The sequence below is a fragment of the Bos indicus genome, chromosome 5, assembly GCF_029378745.1.
Source record: "Bos indicus isolate NIAB-ARS_2022 breed Sahiwal x Tharparkar chromosome 5, NIAB-ARS_B.indTharparkar_mat_pri_1.0, whole genome shotgun sequence".
In the NCBI taxonomy this organism is placed as follows: Eukaryota; Metazoa; Chordata; class Mammalia; order Artiodactyla; family Bovidae; genus Bos; species Bos indicus.
The window spans coordinates 49,215,601-49,233,460 of NC_091764.1; the positions used below are offsets into that span (position 1 = coordinate 49,215,601).

Sequence of the window (17,860 nt, forward strand, 5' to 3'; positions counted from 1 at the left end):
GCATGGGTGCTCACCAAGGTCATCTTCAACTTGTCTGTGACTGCTAAGTTGTATTTATGAACTTTCTCTTTGATTTCCTCTTTGCTGAGGTAATTGTGGGTTTCCTTCTCTTTCTCCACATCCTAGAAGAAAAATAAGCCAAACCATCCATGAGCAATCATAGGAAAAAATGCAGAAAAGCCAGGATTCTTTTCACATGCCACAAAACGATAACTATGGAGCACTTTACCTTTACACACACACACACACACACACACACACACCCCCCTTATGAACTTTACGATTTTTATAGCTTTACAGTCTTTATCAGCAAAAAGTATGGTAGTTAATAAGTGTTAAACTGGCACTAATCACTGACCTGTCAAATTCAACACAACTGCCAGAAGGTAATTTCATCTTCCAAAGGAAGATACAAGTAGCCAGACTTCCTGGACCCACCCACTCTCAACCCCCATTCCTCCAGTCTCTCCCCACACTCTGGAGGGTAAGATTTTAGTGAAATCCTCTCTTGACTGTGAAAATTTCACTAACTGTTTTGTCTAAAGAGCTCAACCAGTGCATGACATCGTGTGACAGCTGATGTCGATCACCGATGGCCACACTCCATAGTACTGTGGCCCCTGAAGCCAGGCATGCCAGGCACCTGACTTACACGGCATTTGCTTCTCCCAAAAACCTAACCACACAGGCATTTTTACTTTCGTTTCTAGATGAGATCAAGTTCTAAGACATAAACTAATATACCAATAAAAACTGCTCTGTAGAAGTGTTGGCACTTACCTGAAAAACCTGATCCCAAAGCCCACCCACCCTCAGTAACTCCAGGTACTTCCACCCAGGGTCCTCATTTAATCTTCATCAGCATCCCCATGTTACAGAGACACTGAGGCTAACAGGGGTCAAGTTTCTTGCCGGGGACAACCCAACTGGTTAAGAGACCAGGCTCGACTTTAACGCAGGTCCACTATGCTGTTTCCACTAAACTGAATAGGCCCCCACCATTCCTGTGTGGGTGTTTGAAAACTTAAAGAAAGGCTGCACAATCAGATTCAAGCCTGGGAAATAAACTCAAAAAAAGAAGAGGGTCCTAATAACCTTCAAGATAGAAGATCGGATGATTTAATAACCCCCTAAATACAGCCTTTAAAAAGTACCTCTTTTCCAGCCAGATACATCACCCCATCCTCGCAGCTGCAGGCTATCCGAGTAGGCATTTGCTCCCACCAGGCACTGTGAGCTAGTGTGATGAACACACCCCCACCAGCGAGGAAAGAACTTTAAGGGCATCAAATCCATTCAGGTCTCAAGTTCCTTGACTGGAGACCCAGAGAGAGCTGTGCTGACTGTAAGTCATCTCAGGAACTTTTCGATTCCAGTCCTGTCCTAGTGAGGTCTGACGGGTCAGTGTTGGGAGGCCAGCGTGGTCACTGCCCAGCTCTGGAAACAAACCTCAAGTCCCTTGGGGAGCATTCTATCTACCAGTGTCAAGTCTCAGAGCAATCTTATTTTTGGTGTCAATGATTAGGGAAGGAAAAAGCTGTAGATTAAAGTAACTTTTCAGGAGCTTCAGTGACTATTTCCTATTTAAAACATGTCTCTCACATCTCTCTGCCTGACCTGCTCTTTCCAGTCCACAATTAGCCAGCTACAGGTCATGGCTGAAGCAGAAAATGAGTCTTCCAGCATTCATTATTCACTATGAACTATCCAAAGACTCTTCAAAGCATACCCTAAAAAGTATACAATAAGAGGGGGAGGGATAAACTAGGAATTTGGGATTAACAGATACACACTAATAAATACTAAAGATAAACACCAAGGACCTACTGTATAGTAGAGGGAACCATATTCAGTATCTTCTACAACTTATAATGGAAAAGAACCTGAAAAAGAATCTATCTGAAACAGAACCACTTTGCTGTATACCTGAAACACAGTAAATCAACTACACCTCAATTGAGGAAAAAAAAGAAAATAATTATAATACATGGTACTTCCCTGGACATCCAGTGGGTAAGACTGCGTTTCCATGACTAGGGACGAGCATTCAATCCCTGGTTGGGAATCCCAACTAAGATCCCACATGCCACACACTACAGCCAAAAATAACCTTTCATTAAACAAAATATATATATGTAACATTTTAAAAACAAAAGTATACAATAAGAGACGTTCCATTTCATGGGTGTGGGGCGTGATGTTGGCAGGGCAAAGGGTGCTGGGAAAGTGCCCCATTCCAACCAGACTTGCGACTAGGCCAGGTCACCAAAACTAACGCTGTGCTCTGGGCTACTAACCTGAGTCTGCTCTCTCGTTTCTTTTCAAATAAGAAATGATACTGGAGTAGACAACTCCAAAGTGTTTCCCGGCTTTCTGTTAGCAAAAATGTGCTTCCACTAGTGTGACCAATGAGACAGGATGGCTCCACTCAAGGAATCAAGGAAACCAAAGGCTCACCATTAAAAATACACAAAAACAGTGACCTGTCTGAATACTGGAGCATACATGTGATCCAGGGGCTTACTACTTGAAGAAAGAAGAAAAGGAGAGAAAGGCTGAGAGGAGTGCAGAAGAGCAATGGGCAGGCGGTCAGATCATTTCGGTCAGTCTTTGATCACAGGTTTTGCTGATGACACTGGACTTGGCTTCCATCTTGAGGCCCCCTCGGGTCAGCATTCCCAGGAGCTTTAGTTAAAGGCGCAGGCCAGTCTGGGAAGAGAAACTTGGCCTGGGTCATGCACACACGCATAACTGAGACATGCCTGTGTAAACCACTTAGCCGACTTCCTCAGAGATTACAAACCCAGCAAACCATAGGAAGCAACAACAGAGAAGAGCTGGACCCAAAGGTCTCCAAGATCTCCTCCAAACCTAAAATCTCATTATTAAAAGATCAACTGCAAAGCAAATCCCAGAGAAGCAATTAAACCCTAAAGGGCTGTGAGCTTCTATTTTCTTTAAATACCTATACATACTTGTGAATCAAGTATAATTGATTCACAACATTATAATAGTTTAAGGTATAAACATAGTAGGCTTCCCAGGTGGTGATAGTGGAAAAGAACCCGCCTGCTAATGCAGGAGACACAGAAGACTCAGGTTCGATCCTGGGTTCAGTAAGATCCCCTGGAGCAGGGCATGGCAAGCCACTCCAATATTCTTGCCTGGAGAATCCCTTGGACAGAGGAGCCTGGAGGGCTACAGTTTATAGGGTCGCAGAGTTGGACACAACTTAAGTGACTTTGACGTGTAACATCCTGTTTGTTTCAAGTGTAGAACCTAATGACTTTATATGTACATAAAAATGGTCACCAAAATAAGTTTAGTTTACATTCATCACCACCCAGAGTTAATTTTTTTTTCCTTCTGATAAGAGTCTAAGATCTACATTCTTCTTCTGTGATCTTACATTTTTCAGTCAACTGAGGTAGCACTCACCAAGGCCCACTCATTCAGCAAGTATTTTCTCAACAGAAGCTGTGGGCCAGGCCTTGCCCCGTGAGGGAACGTCACACAGCACCTCCATCTTCATGGCACTTCCTGTCCAGCACAGGTGTGAGTGAGGAATGCCAGAGAAAAAAGACTTCCAGGAGGTTAACTAAGCTCAGTTCCTCCAAGTAAAGGAGTCTGGCAGCAAAGGGAAAGGCCTAGGAGCCACACGTGAGGCCCTGGAGTGGAGGACACTGGTTTCTTTTAGTGTCGGAAGTGGGGAAAGTCTCCTGATTTGGGAAGCGTCTAGCCTGTTTAACCCTTTAAAAGAGGACACCCTCGCCCTTCCTCTCACACCAGAAGACTCCTCCTGCATGCCTATGGGCTTCCCGTGAGGGAACGTCACACAGCACCTCCATCTTCATGGCACTTCCTGTCCAGCACAGGTGTGAGTGAGGAATGCCAGAGAAAAAAGACTTCCAGGAGGTTAACTAAGCTCAGTTCCTCCAAGTAAAGGAGTCTGGCAGCAAAGGGAAAGGCCTAGGAGCCACACGTGAGGCCCTGGAGTGGAGGACACTGGTTTCTTTTAGTGTCGGAAGTGGGGAAAGTCTCCTGATTTGGGAAGCGTCTAGCCTGTTTAACCCTTTAAAAGAGGACACCCTCGCCCTTCCTCTCACACCAGAAGACTCCTCCTGCATGCCTATGGGCTTCCCGTGAGGGAACGTCACACAGCACCTCCATCTTCATGGCACTTCCTGTCCAGCACAGGCGTGAGTGAGGAATGCCAGAGAAAAAAGACTTCCAGGAGGTTAACTAAGCTCAGTTCCTCCAAGTAAAGGAGTCTGGCAGCAAAGGGAAAGGCCTAGGAGCCACACGTGAGGCCCTGGAGTGGAGGACACCCTTCCCGGGTGGCTCAGATGGTCAAGAATCTGCCTGCGATGCAGGAGACCTAGGTTTGATCCCTGGTTCGGGAAGATCCCCTGGAGAAGGGCATGGCAACCCACTTCAGTATTCTTGCCTGGAGACTCCCATGGACAGAGGAGGGTCTCAAAGAGTCGGGCATGACTGAGCTACTAACACTACTACTATACTAGCAGAACAGGACCCAGAGGGAGAAAGGAGATTCCATGAGTACAAAGGTGATAGGAAGGAGAGGGTTAAAAAAAACCACGTGGCGGGCGTGGAGCACAGAGCATGGAGCATAAACATTCATCTGTAATTGCATGGCGAGGAGGAAACGGCATGGTCGCAGGAGTCTCTGAACGCATCCGCTATTGTTCTTGGCAGCTGGGGAGGGTATGGTGCCACGCCTGAGAGTGTCTGTTTGGGAAGTTAGTTACCAGTCATCTTTTGTATAAGCCACTTTTCTTTTACATTCCCCAAACCCTCCAGTTTCTCAGAGGGTGAGCTCAAAACTATAAACCCTAGACTCTTTGCTCACGTTTACACCTAGCAATCTCTGGATGGCTTGCTCTTGGGTTTACCTCAGTTCCTGGGTGAGGTCACACTGCTGTTTTTACACCGATGAACTTTCGTAAGGGGCACGCCCTACCTCCCAGACACACAGGAATCCCAGGCAGCGTGGCTCAGACTGTGTGAAGTCAGCGTGGCCCGGCTCCAGGTTGGAGGGGCTCACAACCCAACTGTCCAAGAATATACAGACCCCTACGAACCTGGACACTGCTTACACCCTTCCTGCCATTTTTTTTGTCTAATTCTGAAATCATATCACAATTAAAGTTTTTTTCTTCCAGTTTTATTGAGATATAATTGACAACAGCACTGTATAAAATACAGCATAATTTCTTGAGTTAAAAATATAACAATAAAAAAAAAACCCTAAACAAGTATAAAGCATCTGAGAGTAACTACGAGGGGGGAACAGGGAGAAAGGGAGAGAGATGGGAGGGTAGAGGGAGGGAAAAGAAGAGAAGGTGAATATGGCCCTATCGCTCCTTCTGTTTGAGCCTAGTGAAGGCAGCTGGTCTAAGGCTTAGGCATACTTAGGTCTGAATCATGGCTCTGCCACATTCTAGCTGTGGGACCAAAGATGAGTTATTTAACCTGAGTCTCAGTTTTCTCATCTTTTTAAAATGTACAGAACAATATGAACTTTATAGGACTGTTATGAAAGTAACAGTCATGTCCGACTCTTTGTGACCCATGGCCAATACAACCCATTATTCAACAACTACTTATTACATGCCTCCTGGTGCCCAGCTCTGTACCAAGCACTTAAAACTGGGAGAGACCACTCTGGTCCCAGCCTTTCTGCCTTTTCTTGGTTCTCAGCCTAGTCAAGTCTGTCGTACTCCCTGCCCTTGCATGTGTGGCATTATTTTGTTTGCATCACAGACCTCTCCAAGAAACAACTGACTCTTTAAAAACTGCAAATAGCCCAGATTCCTAGGTTGAGTGGAGGACAATACATATCCGCATCATGCCAAGACAGGAGTAAAGACTGTCATCACCTCCCCACTGGCAGTCCTGCGGCTCTCACAGGGAGCAGCTCTGACTCCTGACCAGTTTGGGGCCCAGCCTCTCTCAGTGGAGGAGGATAAACTTATCAAGTCAACAGGTACCTTCTCTAAGTGAGGTTCCATTCCAAACTCATAAATTCCTACTTTTCATCTCCTCTCCAGCTGAAATAGGCAGTGACCTACTGATGTCCCTCAAAGACTGGGATGCTGGGTGCAATTACAGCTGGAACAGGTGCCAGCCTTGTATTGTGTAGGGGATAAAACACCAAGCACCCTCCTTCCTGAGACTACCCTTCCCTGGACAAGTTGGCCATGCTGCAAATGGAATTCACAAATAGCTTGAGAGAAGTGTAGTCTAGGTAAAGACTTCACACGTCTTCCTTCCAGGTTCTGTTCCAACAAAGACATCATATGAAGTATCATGGACCTAAGCAAAACAGAAAAATCTCCTCCAGGAGAGATTCTTCTACGGCAATCAAGGAGGAACCTATAAGCAAACCAAAGCAGGTCTGCGTATGAAAGCACAGGATGAAGCAGTGATTTCCAGGAACTACTGAGCAAGCCATTCGTGGAGCTCAAAAGACGCTTTCTGCAAGTCAGGGGCGATGCTCCTGAATTGTATTTTAAACCATTAGATTAGCAGGTAGGAAAACACTGTCCCGAGATGTCCTTTACATGTGCAAAGCGGAAACCCTGTGATGAATACAGAAACGCTGTTACACAATGCTAAGCCTGCAAAGTCCCAAGAGGGTCAATTCAGGAGCCGCATGAGCCTCAGGTTCGATCCCTGGGTCCAGAAGATCCCCTGAAGGAGGAAATGGCAACCCACTCCAGTACTCTTGCCTGGAAGGTCCCATGGACAGAGAACCCTGGCAGGCTACAGTCCAAAGGGTCACAAAGAGTCGGACATGACTGAGCAGGCACACGAAATGCCCCGCTCAACCCTGAATGGTGCTCTCAAGAAAGTCCATGGGGGACAGCTTCATATTTACAGTCATCATCTGCCAGACATTCCTCGCTTGCGGCACCACAACCTCTAAGTGTTAAAGTAGGTAGAGGTGCTGTGGGAACTCAGAAAGTTCCATCCAACAGCATGATCTGAAATGACGGAAAAGCTCTATATCTGCATTGTCCAAAATAGGACAAGCCACACATGGCACCTGAGAGTTTGAAATGGGGAACTGAGTTTTAAATTTTATTTCATTTTAAATAATTTAAGTGTACATAGCCTCAGGCAGCTAGTGGAACTCCAGTGGACAGTGTGAAGCTGAACTGCAACGTGGGCAGGTGTCATGAACAAGGGAGGAAAACCCACAAGAAAGCAAAGCAAAATACATCACAGTAAAAAGACAATTGTTCTGGAATAGTGAAAGTGTTACTCACTCAGCTGTGTCCAACTCTTTGTGACGCCATGGACCGTAGTCCACCAGGCTCGTCTGTCCATGGGATTTCCCAGGCAAGAATACTGGAGTGGGTAGCCATTCCCTTCTCCAGGGAATCTTCCCAAACCAGGGATCAAACCCGGGTCTCCTGCACTGCAGGTAGAGTCCGGAGTAAGGAAGAGTCTATTCCTGAAGGAAAGAACCAGAACACTTGTTTCTGGAAGGTTGGGTGCTGCTGTTTTTTGTTTTCTGTTTGTCTGTTTTATTTATTTGGGTTTTTTGGCCACGTGACGGGGCATGTGGGACCTTAGTTCTTAGCTCCCCAACCAGGGATGGAACCTGTACCCCCTGCAGTGGAAGCTCAGAGTCTTAAGCACTGGAGCACCAGGGAAGTTCCAGGTGCTGTTCTGACCTTAAAAGCACAGCGTGCTGCTTGCTGCCTCATTCTCATGGCACCAGGGTTGACGGGTGCCACGTCAAGGGACGGCTGGCCATGGCACACTGATCCATTCTCACCAGTCTCGGGTTGTATCCCCCACCACACAGGAAGATTTTTTTTTTTTTAGTGGCAGGATATAGAGCTAGGACTCTTATTTCCATTTATATGAAGATTCAGGGACCCGTCTTGCCCAAATTTAGCTTGTAGGCAGCTCTTCTATGCAGCCATCTGTTTGCCGCTCCAATAGCAAAGAAAAAGGAAGCGGGGATTAACAGCCCCCTCAACTTCCTTGGTTCAAGAGATGCACCGCTATTGTCTTAAGGCGGGAAAAGTAAATGGACCAAGTGGAGGGCAGCTGAGGGAGCAAGGGCAACGCACAGGACACTGTCAACAGCACTGCTAATCCTCCAAGATGTCCTGTGGACAGCAAGGGCCGTCCCCCTCTTCCTCCTCCTCTACTCCCCCTCGCTGATTCCCAAAGAACTTCAGGATGCTGAAGTCTCTGAGAAGCCCTGCAGGTGCGAAACTGGCATATGTACACACACAGCAAGGAGACTTGAAGAGAACAGATCTTTAATAATGTTTTAAGTGTGACATTCACTAATTATGAGCAAGTGGGTACATTATATACAGGAACAGATATTTCTTTTCCCATCCATTATTCACTTAGCGACTAGACTGTGTATTCATCAGAGGATATTAGCATACCCAAACCACATTTGTTGAACTCAATATTTCAAACAACCTCTTTGTCCCCAAGGCTACTTGTTAAACAACAACAAAGAGTACAGCAGAAGGGAATCTAGAGGTATTTTAGAGGACTTCTGGAAAAAAAAAGGGGGGGTGGCAGAAACAGAACTGGGCAGCAGCCTTATAAGGATGCAGTACTGCACTAGCTTCTCTCGCACACACTTGTGGAAGACAGACATGGACAGATCAAAGTGTGGCATCTACAGGTCAGCCTCACCCCTACCCACTACACCACCCTGCCCTCTGGCCCACTATCTTTCCCCCATGAGTGCCCCGCACTCCCAACCCTCACCCTGTGACCCTATCAAGGCCACCCCACCCAGGAAGCCATTCTAACCACAGCAGCCTCAGGAACCCCTGCACCACCCCATCCATTAGATTTCTCATCACAACACCTTCTCTGGTTTGGTGTTTCCTGTATTTTTACTCTTGCCTCCCAACAACTCATGTTTTTTAAATCTTTTGCTCCCGGAGCTGTCACGAGCCGGATGCTGAGCACCAAGGAGGAGGCTCCCTCCCTTTTCAGCTGATTCTGTCTGGTCCCAGAGCCCACAGCTACAAGATCACATTGAAAACCCACTCTCTTTTGTACATCTTATCAATCTGCATTAAGTTTTGTTTGCTTCTCAAAACGGAATGCATCTGCACGGGCACACAAAAGGCCTTTCTGGTACCAGATACAAAGTCTGATACGCTTCTGTTCCAGCTGCACCATCAAAGAAAACAGTCCTTCAAAGCATGCCCCTCCAATACCCCTGAACACCCGGGGCAGGGTGAGCAGCCCCAGCCCAGCGTGTTAATAAGATTAATTGCAGTTGTGATACACATTAAAAGCGTTTCATCTGGGCCTTCCATGACCTCGCTCTTTCAACCGCCCCCCTCTCAGTTACCAGTCTGCCATACCCTATATGGTTGTACTTTAAAACCGGGTCGCGTGCCAATCGTCAAACAGTCACTCATTTGTTTGGAGCCAGAAAACAAACTTGGAGGTGGACCAGTCTCCCCAGTGTGCCCCAGCTGGAGGTCTCAACCTCAAGGCATACCAGATTACATGGTGTACTTAAAAAATCCCAGTGTGACATGTTTTCAAAGGGAGTCAATTAAGATGCTACCCCTTTCTGAAAGGTGATACATTTCACAACTGGCTTAACTTTCTTTACATTCTAAGGCAACAAAGAAAGGAGAGATTATGAGAGGCCTCAGAGCCAAGCACAACCAAATCCTGCTAATCAGCTGTGATCATTACAAAAAGAATGTGGCCCTAGATGAGCCAGCACTCCTGCCCTGGCGCAATCCACTGGGAAGCCCATTTCTCTGAGGTCTCCATCAGAAGGGACTCAGGTTTCCAAAAGAAGGCATGGCCTCAAAAACTCGGTTTCCTTGATGATTAAGAGAGCACTGGATCATGGTCCCTTTCAGCAGTAACTTTTCTAAGATTTTGTACCATCTACACCACCACCCTAATCAAATACAATGCTTACAAAGTCCACTGGGCAGTAGGAAAATTAATGGGAAAAATACATATCAGAGGTGGCCAAGAAACCAAGAGGGAAAAGAGACAAGACGCTACAATGGGGAACATGACAGAGCATCTGCCCTAAATTTTAGATTAAAACCTGTCACTGCTCAAGACTCTAGAGGTCATCTGACAGCCGTCCATCTCCTTCAGCAGCAATTACAGCTGTGGCCACAGTCCCCTGATTGAGATTACCCCAAGGATACTAGAGACTCAAAGGTCAGAGTTTGGAGGTCAGGTCTGGTGACCACCGTATCCTTGATGAAACCTTTGAACCCTGGCAATAAGGGGAGGTTCTGGAGAAAGGAAATGAGCAGGCTCATTTGGAGGGGCACCAGACAGGAAGCACAAAGGAACATGGCAGCAGGCAGGGAGGAGGCAGGTGGAGCCCATATGGGCAACTCCAGGCTCCAGCTCCGCCAACAGCAGGAATCAGAAAACCAGGGGCACGAACTGCAAACCAACGGGGCTATCACCCTTAAAACAAATTTCACCTGCCAGCTGAAAGCAAATTTGAACAGAAGACGGACAGTCCCAAGCAAATAAGAAATGTCTGTAGACAAGCACTCCAAGGAAAACTGTGAGATGCAAGCTTGGTACCTTCTTCCCTGCCAATTATCGTAAGGAGTCTAAGCTGCCGTCATAGTATAATAGGAGAATTAAAAAGCAACTTAGGTTCTCCATTTTCAGGTGACATAGAGCTGAAAAATGTAGATGACTACACCTTCTTCAAGTTGATAATGTCCAGGGAGACAGTCACATACAGCTCCTGGAAGGGGTGGATTTGTACATCTTCAGTTCTTACTCAGTGCAGCCTTGCTAAAGCACCAGTTAAAAACATATTTGCATAGCTCACTCTCAACCAACTGAGGTGCGGAGATGGCACCACAGGTACAGGGAGAGAATTGGCAGTCCTTCCAAGTCACATGTCCAGACTGAACATTTTTTTTGCGGGGGGGAGGGGGTGGCGCGCAGCGGGGAGCCTGCCTCGTGATACACGGAGCATGTGGGATCTTAGCTCCCTGACCAGCGACTGAACCTGTGCCCCTTGCAATGGAAGTACAGAGTCTTAACCATTGCACACTGCACCACCAGGGAATTCCCCAGACTCTGAACAATTTTTTAACATGCAAGTGGAGAGTCTGAAGGAGCCCATGCGGAGTTAAGCTGTTTTATATCACCCATGCTCCTATTAATGCAATCCACTGCCTCCGCCTGAATTCTCCTCCCCTCCATGCTCCACTGCACCCAAGATGGTTCTTCTGATTAAGCCTCTTCATAGCCCTTAAAAGGCACGGCTGAAGTACCAAATGTACAAGGCCTCATTCTTCTCTATCTGTGTATTCTTCACGAGCAATACATGACGCCCTCCACTCTCAGAAGGACAATGATCTGTGCAGAAAACGGGCACATGAAGGATATTTACAGATTCAGCTCCACCTTAACTGCCCATGTATTGGTTTTCTCTGAGGAATCGCCTTCTTCCTTCCTACCAAGGAGGTGACAGTACTCTGGAGGAATTAAAAGAAAAGTTAGAGCAATTCATAAAAAAATCTGGGAGATAAGTACCTTAAAGAGTCTCACATGAGCCATCTTCTTTTAAATTTACGTATTTATATTTTGGCTGTGCTGGGTTCTCATTACCGTGTGCAGGCTTTCTCCAGCTGCGGTGAGCGGGGCCTGCTCTCTAGCTGCAGTGCTCAGGTTTCTCATCACGGTGGCTTCTCTTGTTTTGGAGCAGTAGTTGTAGCGCATGGGCTTACATGCCCTGCAGCATCTGCCCAGACCAGGGATCAAACCCACGGTCCCCATTTGCAGGAGGATTCTTAACCACTGGACCACCAGCGAAGTTCCAGCAATTTCTAAAGATACTCTTTTGCACAGGAATTGCTCCTTGCCCTCCTGCTTGGTTGTGGATAAGCTGAGAAACATCAAGGTCATCACAAGAACCTCAAGGCTTGGGGTGAGTTGGGAGACACCAACAGAAAGACCAGAAGGGGAGAGACTAGGAAGGTAGACCCCTGCCAGGAGAATAGGCAAGGGCCTGGCGACCCTGGCCCATGCTTCCCACCCCACGAGCCCAGCCAGGGATCCCAGACACCCTGCTCTGAGGGTTCAGGGAGTGCTGAAACAAACACTTTAACTTTATACTCAGAGTGTGAAAGTCACTCAGTCGTGTCCAACTCTTTGCAACTCCATGGACTATACAGTTCATGGAATTCTCCAGGCCAGAATACTGGAGTGGATTAGACATTCCCTTCTCCAGGGGATGTTCCCTACCCAGGAATCAAACTGGGGTCTCTTGCATTGTAGGGGGATTCTTTACCAACTGAGCTATCAGGGAAGCCCTTATACTGAGAACGGGAAGAAAAATCTCAATATACCTCCCCCATTTTGCTTCCCTATTCTCTCTGTTCTTATTCCAAAACCAGATGGGCAAAATTAGCCAACCTGAAACCCTGGAAGGCTGCTGGAGGTGGTGGCAGCTGCATCACCCAGGTCAGACCACCCCCCCACCACACCCTTCACACCCGACTCAGAACTCATTTATAATAACTTGTTTTGAGGACTCATTCTTATCCCTATTCTGCAAATAGGAAAATGGAGGTTTCGAAGAATTCACATGGCGAGGGCATGCAGTTAGTGCAGGGCCTGAGGTCACAGGAGGTCTGTCTGACTCAAAGCCCATTCAGCCAAGAAAGGAGGAGAAGGAGGGAAGGGACCGTGGAGGAGGTGAAAGCTCGTGGACAGACCATCAGGTTTGTGCATCGCTAGCTTCCAGAGGGGGAGGCGGTTGATACACAACCTATTTTGGAGGGTGAGGTACTAACACAACTAGCAATTACCAGGGGCACTGCTCACCTGGCTGAGTCTACAGAAAATTAGTTAAAAATCACAAACTACATGCCCAGTGTTAGGGAAATGGTTAAATGCGCTCATATACCTTAAGAGTAGACCATACAGAAGCTCTTAACATGATGCTTACAGAGAGATATTAATGGAAGACAAAACAAAAGAAAAAAATCAGGAGAAACCGCATATCCAACGTAACAAGCCATGTGCCTGAAGACAAGAAGGAAATATTTCAAAATGTGAAGTGTTTATGTTTGATTGGTAAGATTTAAGGCTTTAATTCTCTTTCTGTACAAAATTCTGACAAAATTTTCAAAAACTTCTCTGGTCTGTATGACTGTTAATTGGGGTGGAAAGTGTGTTGAAAATGTTAGTTGCTCCATCGTGTCTGACTCTTTGTGACCCCATGGACTGTAGTCTGTGAGGCTCCCCCGTCCATGGGTTTCTTCCAGGGGTGGAGGTGGGGAGTAAAATCTAGTGGGGGAGGGGGGAGACGTTCATGTATTTTAAAAAAATTTAAAAAACAACCAAGGAAACAGTAAACACAATGTAATCCAGCACCCTGGCAGAGCAACTGAACAAACTCTGATGTGCCAGCCACTCCTGGCAGGCGAGCCACCCCCGGGGAAATGACTCTGACACTGAGAAGAGAGGCACTAAAGCAACTGAGCTCACGCCTGCAGCCAAATGCACTTGCAGAGGTCGACGTAGGGAAGCTGCCTGAAGAGAGCAAACCAGAGATCTAGGTGAAAATAAGGCACTGCGGTCTGCAAAATAAAGAAGGCTTCTTCCAGCTATTTAAAAAACCACCACCACCACAACCTGCTATTGCGAAGGACTGACCAAAGCAAAGGAAAAGTAGCTTTTTAAACATCACCCTATTAGTCCAATTTATAAATAAAAGCTACATTCCAGTCGCCCTGGAAACTGAATAGCCATTGGCAGTGGGGGGTAATTCACAAGCAACTTGGATTTTCTTTGTTGTGCAGGAATGTTTCTGTCACTTCCAAGACCTGAGGACTCACACACCCTCTGGCTCCGCTTTCCTCTCTGCGAGCACAGGAAGTCCAAGGCCTGGAGGAAGCGCCCTCCCGCCCCACCTTTCCTCAGTGCTAGGGGTCAGCAGCCTGGCCGCCCAGCCACCCCCACACCCGGAGCCAGATGGGGGAGGCAAGGGCGGGTGGAGGTGCTGCTCAGCTAGGAGGTGTGGACTATAAAGTAAAAGGCTTGATTTGAAGGGGAAGAAAGAAGAGAAACTGAATTTAATGAATGTGCTGGCATTAGGGGTCTGAAACAAACATGTGGATCAAAGTTGTGTGGACCTCACTAAACTGAAGATCTGGACAGGAAGAAATAGCAGACACTCAAAGTGGAGGGTCAATGCCAGTATTCAACACAGGATATGGGCCGGCTTAGAGCTGCATCCTTGTCCCCACGTGGGGCACCGCCTGAAACAACAGTGTCCCAGAGGGCACAGGGAACTGCTTCATCCGTCTAAGGAGACCTGAAGACAGCGACCACACCATATCACAATGTACAAGCTCTGGGCCAGACCCCTGGCACAAAGATTGCTTCACCTTTTCACCCCTTCACTCGGGCCACTGATGTGTGCATCACCCCCCAGCCCACCCCAACACCGAACAAAACAAAACTCTTCAAACAGCTACTTAAAGAAAGTCCTAGAAAAGAAACGTGAATATTTAGATTTGAAAGACGTTAGCAGAATGCCCTGGAGGTCCAGTGATTAGGACTCTAGGCTTTCACTGCTAAGGGTCCGGGTTCAATCCCTGGTTGGGGAACTAAAATCCCACAAGCCATGCAGTGCAGCCAAAATAAAGATGCTGGCTTCCCAAAGTTAAATAGGCCACTTTCAACTCCTGACTATATATAAAGTCAACTCTAGGTATGAAGCAAGTTTTTCTAGGGTGAGTGGGACATGTATATTTCTTTCAATTTAGGACATAAGGAAGTTAGGGACAATTTTTTTTTCCTTCTAAAACATCAAAATCCCCCAATCACCAAGTTTTCTGAGGCTCCATGCCAGATTTAAAAAAGAAAAAAATGAACTGGAGGATTGATAAATGACCCAGTCTTGCAGGCTGATGCGTGTGATGCTCATTTAAAGAAACAGAACACTGGCCAGCTTACTAAACACGGGTTAGAGCTCATGGAACCCTCAAAAGCCCTGAGGTAGAAAGTTTAACCCCACTGTACAGATGCATAAACCCAGGCAAAGGTCACAGAGGTAGCATGTAAACACAAATCCTGGCCAGTTCCCAAACCATGTCCTTTCTATGTGTACCAAATGACCTCTAGAGTCCAGGAGAAAAATCTGTTGCCAACTAGCTGGGTGACTTTAAGAAAGTACAAAACCTTTCCAGGTGTCGTTTTCTTATCACTTAAAAGGGAGAGAAGGCATCCTCTCTCTACCCCGTCAGAAGGGGGAGCAGTGAGTCTGGAAGGAGAAAGTGGGCATGCGTGCACAGTCAGCCCCTCCCTCTGTCCTCAGTGGGGGCCAGCATCCTGCTCTGACCCTGTAGGGGGGTCTTCACCAGTACAGCACACGAGGTCAGCCTCAGGAAGGCCCCTTGCCCACAGGGATAAGCTACATTATCCGTATCAGCTCCAAACCAGGAGTAAAGGTAAATTTTGGTCTCTATCCTTCTCAATCTGGTCTTCTCAACTGATTCAGAACTCAATGGGATGAAGTCTGGTCCTGTAAAATGGGAACATGTCTAAGACAGAAATTCTATTGGCCTAAAATAGAAGTTATAACCCCCTTGTCTCAAGGAACTGTGCTGTGCGTAGTCACTGGCATGACTGACCCTTTGCGACCCCACAGACTATAGCCCTTTTCATACTGTTCATAGCGTTCTCAGTATGAAAAAGGCTATAATCCATGAGACTGCAAAGAGTTCGACACAAATCTCATTGTCTCATTGGAAGGACTGATGCTGAAGCTGAAACTCCAATACTTTGGCCACCTGATGTGAAGAACTGAATCATTGGAAAAGACCCTGATGCAGGGAAAGACTGAAGGCCGGAGGAAAAGGGGACATCAGAGGATGAGATGGTTGGATGGCATCACCGACTCGATGGACATGAGTTTGAGTAAACTCTAGGAGTTGGCGATGGACAGGGAAGCGTGTCTTGCTGCAGTCCATGGCGTCACAAAGATTCAGATACAACTGAGCGACTGAACTGAAATGGACTACAGCCCACCAGGCTCCTCTGTCCGTGGGGATTTTCTCCAGGCATGAATACTGGAGTGGGTTGCCATGCCCTCCTCCAGGGGATCTTCCCAACCCAGGGACTGAACCCAGGTCTCCTGCATTGCTTCCCTGGTGGCTCAGAGGTTAAAGCATCTGCCTGCAACGCAGGAGACCTGGGTTCGATCCCTGCATTGGGAAGATCCCCTGGAGAAGGAAATGGCAACCCACTCCAGTATTTTTGCCTGGAGAATCCCATGGATGGAGGAACCTGGTGGGCTACAGTCCAGGGGGGTCACAAAGAGTCGGACAGGACTGACTTCACTCACTCACTCCTGCACTGCAGGCAGATTCTCAGATTCTTTACTGTCTGAGCCACCAGGGAAGCCTCTCAAGGAACTACTGATAGAAAATACAAACACATCCCACACACCAACTAAAAAACATTTCCAGATACTTAACAAATGGAATCTGTTTACTAAGTACACATATTTTCATAAAAATAAATGTCATTTCCCAATCAAAGCAGGTAAAAGGTATTTTTGAAAGCACATTGTTTTAAAAACAAAACACACCTTACTTCTGTCCAAAGCCATCTAGAGGGCTCAGGCAGAGGAGGAGGGGCAAGCAGTAGCTGTCTCTGCCACACCCCTCTTCCAGGCAAAGGCCTTCTCCTACCACATCCTGACCTTGTCAACATGTCTGAGACACTCCCATTTCAACTAGTTTCTCTCCCACTCTCTTTTCTGTCCCCACTTCCTTCTTGATAAGACTCTCTGTCAAGACTGCCAACAAATACTTTCTATATACTTAGCCAATGGACCAATTTTAGCATTCAACAAGTACCTGTTCAGCACCTAAATATTTGAGAGCCTACTGGTGGCTCAGACAGTAAAGAATCTGCCTGCAATGCAAGAGACCTGGGTTCAATCCCTGAGCTGGGGAATATCCCCTGAGAAGGGAATAGCTACCCACTCCAGTATTCTTGCCTGGAGAATTCCATCGACAGAGGAGCCTGGTGGGCTTCTGTCCATGGGTCACAAAGAATTAGACACGACTGAGCGACGAACACTTTCACTAAATATTTAACCAACAGCTGTGTGAGGCACTGATGACAGTGAGCAGGGCACAGGGGTGCCCTTCGGGGCAGGTTGGGACAGGAAAAGGGGTACTAGTGGAGGTTACAGTGTCAGAGCTGTCAGAAATGAGTGCAGGAGAGGAAAACCTCAGGACGGCTTCCCGGACGAGGTGAGATCTAAGCCAGAACCCGCCTCGGGCGTTTGTAAATTCTGCTTCCCCATCAAACTCGTTATGGAGAGCTCTTAAAACCAGGGAGGAGGAGCTGGAGAATCTACTGGAAGGCTTTCGAAAACCAGAGCGCCCAGCTCAAATCAGCTAATTTTAGACAAAGAAAAAATACTTTAGCATGCTGCTAAAGAGTATTTTTAGAGTCTGTTTCAGTTAACTACTTTGATTTCTCAGTAGTTAGAGAAAGAAGAAAAACAGATTTCAAATTTGTAACAAGTAAAAAAGTTGTTTTCCCTCTTTTGAGTCCCATTTCTTTCATCCTAAAACATAAAATACACAATTGACATTAGGCATTCTGTAACTAATTCCATTCAATGCCTGAATACCATAATCAAGTGCTTAGCACTTGGGGAAGAAAGTTGACTACGGCCTAGATTTTCTCACTGCATATCTTGTAAAACACGTATGAACAATCGGCAATCAATCTGGACAAAATGCCAAGTTTTCCTTCCATTCTCAATACCACCCAACAAGGGGCTTAAATGCGTTTCAAA

General features: G+C 46.8%; 1 protein-coding gene across 2 annotated transcripts in view; it reads right to left on the reverse strand.

Annotated features, from left to right (window-relative positions):
- The window catches only part of RASSF3 (Ras association domain family member 3), a 76,569-nt gene that overhangs the window by 9,402 nt on the left and 49,307 nt on the right, over positions 1-17,860 (reverse strand). The window contains exons 1-2 of one of the 2 annotated variants that reach the window (XM_070788580.1): positions 11,566-11,604; positions 15-122 (exon numbers count right to left, since the gene is read on the reverse strand). In XM_070788580.1, coding sequence (XP_070644681.1) covers positions 15-122; positions 11,566-11,589 — 132 coding nt within the window. In that variant the 5' untranslated portion in view covers positions 11,590-11,604. Of the gene's footprint in view, positions 1-14; positions 123-11,565; positions 11,605-17,860 lie in introns of those variants that run through there. The other variant, XM_019960882.2, reaches the window with a different exon arrangement.